The following is a 5,565-nucleotide window of genomic DNA, read 5'->3' on the forward strand; positions in this document are numbered from 1 at the left end:
CAAAACTCTTTGGAATTGTTCAGCAGACAGTCCAATATCTCCAATCTGATTAACAGCAGCACCTTGCATGTCTTGATTTTGCCTGCTTCTGGATTTATATCCTGGTATCCAACCAGGAGGATAACCATGCTTCTTAAAGCATTTCTCAGCAGTATGGCCACTCATGTTGCAGTGTGTGCACTTAGGCACACTTCTTCCACCATTGTTGTTGAATTTCTTTTTATTATTTGAAGTATAAATGCCACAGTTCCAAGCTCTTCTGTGGATTGGCCCTGACTGTTTTGAACAGCACTAGATTGAATCACTTCAATGTTCTTTTGATTGTAAGAACCATTGATTTTCCTTTCCACTTTCAGTGCCATGTTGAGGACCTTCTCCATAGTTGGAATCGGATCCATAACAAGGACCCATGACTTTATAGATTCAAACTCATCGTTTAGTCCTTCTAAGAATCTAATGACTTGATCATCCTCTTTCTTCGTCTGTATCTTACTTAAGAGTTTGCATGAGCATATAGGGTTACACTCACACACTGGTAGAGGCCTCATGGCGTTCATCTGTTCCCACAAGGCATTACACTTTGTGAAATACTCGTTTATTGACTTGTTACCTTGAGTATTCCTGTATATTTCATTCTGCAATTCAGCTATTCTATGTGGATCAGCTTGTGAGTATCTGTCTCTGAGCTTGATCCAGATATCCTCTGCCTTCTCATAATAGAGAACTGTCTCAGCAATGGTGGAGTTGACGGATCTAAGGATCCATGAGCATACAATTTTGTTACATCTTGTCCAGGTAGCAAATCTGGAATCTGATTGCTCTGGACATGGCACTGAACCATCAACTAGACCGAACTTGTTCTTCACTTGCAAAGCTATCTTCATAGATCTGCTCCATGAAGCATAGTTAAGCTCCGACAATGGGGGAGAAACGAGAATCATATTTGGATTCTCAGTTACGTGAAGATAAAGTGGATCATCGAGTTCGTCATTCGCAAATTCGGTCCTTGATTTGCAGTGTTCTGATTCGGAGGTGTGTTAGTAGTTCCGGCTGAGTTAGCTCCGGTGTTCATCGTTACGGCGGCGGCGTAGCTTCGACGAAGCTCTGATACCATGATGAAGCAGGGAGGATGATCATGTTGATGATATATTGGTTGCAGGGACAAATTCAAGACATATTGACAGTTTAAAGCAGTTCTTGGATAAGTCCTTCAAGATAAAAGATCTTGGAAATCTGAATTATTTCCTAGGGATTGAAACATTCAGAACCCCTGATGGTCTCAACATATGCCAAAGGAAATATACCCTAGAAATCCTAAAAGAGTATGGTTTCTTGGATGCTAAACCTGCACAGACACCTATTACTGCAGGACAGAAGCTTGGTTCCCTTGAAGGAACAATTCTGGACAAACCAGAGGTCTATAGAAGATTAGTTGGTAAATTGCTATACATAACTAACACCAGGCCAGAAATCACCTATGCAGTGCAGCAATTAAGTCAGTATGTTGACAAGCCTAGAGACACACACCTTGTAGCTGCTCATAGGGTGTTGAGATATCTGAAAGGATCTCCTGGAAAGGGGATATTCTACCCAACAAGCTCTCAGATCAGACTCCAAGGATTCTCTGATTCTGATTGGGCTACTTGTGCAGAATCCAGAAAATTTGTGACTGACTATTGCATATACCTTGGAGAGTCCTTAATCTCATGGAAGACAAAGAAACAAGCCACTGTCTCTAGATCATCTTCTGAAGCTGAGTATAGGGCCCTAACATCTACAGTTTGTGAAATTCAATGGTTCCTATATTTGCTAGCAGACTTGGAGATGAAGCCTAAGACTCCTACTGCCTTATTCTGTGATAACAAACCTGCAATTGCAATAGGAGAGAATCATGTCTTCCATGAAAGGACTAAACATATTGAGATAGACTGCCATGTTGTTAAGCAGAAAGTATCTGAAGGAGTCATTAAGCTAATGTCAATACCTTCACACAAACAGCTTGTTGATGGTTTCACTAAGGCACTTCCAAGGTTGTTGTTTGATGGTTTCCATTCTAAGCTGGGCCTTCAAGACATTCATGCTCCAGCTTACGAGAGGGTGATGAAGCAAGCAGACTTGGATGAATGTGGAAGCAGCAGGCTTAGATGAGTAGGACATACTTGTCTTTTTCTTTCCTTCTTTTCTGTTATAACTGCCATTGAATCCATGGTCCACACAATAATGATTGTACTATTGGGCCTCCTCGCTTATTTATGGCAAATTATATCTTGCATTGTGCGCCCCCTGGCCAACACGACGTCGTTTCCTGTTTCTATCGTTAACTTCTAAAAAAAATATATGTTTCGGATGTATATAATTGTATGGTAGAGTACACATAAACTCCTAACATAATACACATAATCTAACATAATACATTAATGCATAATACACATAAACTCTTAACATAATACAAATAAACACAAGTGTAAAAAAAAAAAAAAAAAAAAAAAAAAAAAAAAAAAAAAAAAAAAAAAATTGTAACGGCATTGGACGGACGGAACGGTGTCCGTCACTGTAACACCCCCATTTCTTAAACTACATAAACTGTCGAAAATACGTACAATTTTTTTTTTTTTTTTTTTGAAAACGAATGTAACTGCGGAAGCGAAAATAAAACTAAAAGAAAAGGAGAGTGCTACCGCCACGCTCAGATATTTCTCTATACCCAAACGCTAAGGCTAAATTTACAATTTACAATAAATAACTCAAAATATGTATTAGTACAAAAATAACTAACAATTCAAATGTCTAACTAATAAATGATATCTCTAGGTGGTTCCCTCATTCTCATGCCCAATGCTCATGCAAGAGTTCCTGCAAAAACAATTAAAGAATAGAAAACAAAGAAACACACAAATTCAGCATTAAGCTTGTAAGATCTACTTCACCCCGTAAAATATTTTTGCACACAGCATGTAACATATAGAAGAAGATAGTTTGCTTCTAGAATGATCCCTTAAACATTTTTATTTTCATCAACAAACCAATAATCTTTAACTTTAACCATTTATAATATATATTGAGGAAATCACACATCCAAATACAAAAATATCCATAACAACTTCTAACAAAACGACTCAGGCATTGCCTATCCATAATCCAAAATCAGTCAACCATTATTCTTTCCTCAAGATTCCCATATAACCTTTATTAACATTTCCATACACCCATAACCTCAAAACATTTCATAACATCCTCATTACTCAATTCCTTAAATCATAATCATAACATAATTACCAAAATAATTTCCAATAATAACCAAATAGAGTTTCCAAACTCTCAAAATAATAACCAAAGAGATAATTTCAATCTCTCAACATAACCTCAAAATAGTATTACCAAAGAGAGAACTTGATATATATAAATTGCCAATAATACATTTAAATTTCTCAAAATCAATCACACTTGATATATATAAATTGCCAAGAAGAAATGGGTACCAAATGGAGGATTTTCAAATTCTCAAAAAAATAGATTTTCATAAACAGGGAGTTTTCACGGCTCCCTAGTGAGTCAGCTTTTACATCACTGCTCACTCCTCAAAACAACAGGGAAGTTAATATAAAACCCCCTAGTGAGTCAATATATCTCAACTACTCACTCCAAAAAACAGAGAGTTTTTAGGCTCCCTAGTGAGTCGGTATATTCCAACCGCTCACTTCACAAAAACACCAGATGGCACCACTTTCCATTGAACAAAAAAAAAAAAAAATATATATATATATATATATATATATATATATATATATATATATATATATATATATATATATATATATATATATCTAAAACCTCAAAAGTTCACCACTTAAAGCAAAATCTTTCCACCCAAATAATACTTTCAACTTTACACCTGAATCTATAACCTTTGTACCAATATTTCCAAAAATGCATTTCCAAACATCCTATTAACCTCATAGATATAACACAGATTAGCGTATTCCACACCTAATTATTATGAACACAACTCTCCATATTTATAAGAATGATAACAGTAATGATATTTCACAAGCAAGCAATTTCTCAATATCTCAAATAAGAAACTGACAAAAATTTTCAGAAACTATGACCTGAATTGCAAAATTTACTGAGAAATATTGGTTACACATTTTCATATGAAATTTTCTAGATAAGTAGTAAAAAGATTTTAGATTACACACAAAAAGTTTCAAGCTAATCCAGGGCCTAGAAGTATTTTTCCCGAAATATTTCCCAACATTGCGTCAGACAGAAATTAAACTGGCAGTACACTGCCTCAATTTTACGAAATTTTTCTGGAAAAATCAAAACATATTTTTAACCAAAATTTTTGACAAACATCAAATATAACTAGTCTAGATTCTCCATCAAATATAGCAATTTTCACGAATTTTTCTTTCCAGCTGCGCCAGTCAGAATTTTCACAGGCAATAATCAAATTCAATAATTTTTCTTTTTAATCACCACAAAATCACCATATCACATGTGCAGGGATTTCAAAACATCTAAACTCATATATCTACACACATAATATGATCAAATAACTTACAACACCAAATATGATCAATTTCTCAAAATCATGAATCAAATAAACAATTAGTAAAATCAGTTTTCGATTTGGGGTATAAGGAATTTTAGTGAACATAAATCTTACCTCTAATAATGCCCAAAACCAATCACCTAAGCTTGATGATCTTGACATCTAATTCTTGAGATTAATTGATAAGAAGAAACTGCTAGGGTTTTATTTTTGTTTGGGAGAAAGGAGGGATTGTCGACAGAGAGAGATAAAAAAATATATTGAATTAGGTTATCTGGAACAATATGACTACTACTTAAACACTTACTAATAACTTGTATTATAAATAATAATTCTAGTTGTAGGAGACTACAATACTTAAAAACTTAATATAATATTAATATACATATTAGCCTACTAGTACTTAACATATATACATACGTAACACATATATAAATAAATAATTATTAGCCATAATACACCGTTTAGAAATAAAAGAGTAGCAGTAGTAGACTAGTTTAAATAGTTTTTGGGTCACATAAAATAATATAATTACAGACCATATAGTAAAAATGTTTTATTTAACATAATATCTATTTTATAAAATTTTATTTAGAATAATAATATTTATAACAAAATACTCAAATAACCGGGGTATCACAATCTACCCTCCTTAAAGGTGCTTCGTCCCCGAAGCATAACCATAGGAAAATATCGGGTATTACAGTCGCGTTGACTCCCCCCACAACTTATAAAAAACGACGTCGTTTTGGACCAGGGCGCACCATTGTGCGCCTTGGTGCACGATATAATGATTGCATATCGTCACTAATGACATACATGTTTATTTTTAGTTTATTGAATGTTTATTTTTAGTGTATTACAAGTTTATTATTTGAACTTTAATTTTTAGTGCACGTATTACAAGTTCATTCTTAGTATATTACTTACAAAATGAAACTTCAGTATAATTTATCATGAGAAGGCTTACAGGGTGGTGTATGTTGAGGGCAAATTATGCCCTGGAA

The 5,565-nt window shown here is 34.2% G+C and overlaps 1 protein-coding gene across 1 annotated transcript; it reads left to right on the top strand.

Moving 5' to 3' along the window:
* Window positions 1-919: 919 nt before the first annotated feature.
* Window positions 920-2,148, top strand: LOC109159077 (uncharacterized mitochondrial protein AtMg00810-like). Its single transcript, XM_019307088.1, has 2 exons — window positions 920-1,032; window positions 1,125-2,148. Exons 1-2 carry the CDS (start codon window positions 920-922, stop codon window positions 2,146-2,148), a joined length of 1,137 nt encoding a protein of 378 aa, XP_019162633.1.
* The last annotated feature ends 3,417 nt before the right edge of the window (window positions 2,149-5,565 follow it).

The sequence above is a fragment of the Ipomoea nil genome, unplaced genomic scaffold, assembly GCF_001879475.1.
Source record: "Ipomoea nil cultivar Tokyo-kokei standard unplaced genomic scaffold, Asagao_1.1 scaffold0302, whole genome shotgun sequence".
Lineage (NCBI taxonomy): Eukaryota > Viridiplantae > Streptophyta > Magnoliopsida > Solanales > Convolvulaceae > Ipomoea > Ipomoea nil.

Coding starts and splice junctions, on each gene's coding strand:
- LOC109159077 (XM_019307088.1), top strand. CDS start 920: ATGGGGGAGAAACGAGAATCATATTTGGATTCTCAGTTACGTGAAGAT. Junction 1,033..1,124: donor TGCAGTGTTCTGATTCGGAG/GTGTGTTAGTAG, acceptor ATGATGAAGCAG/GGAGGATGATCATGTTGATG.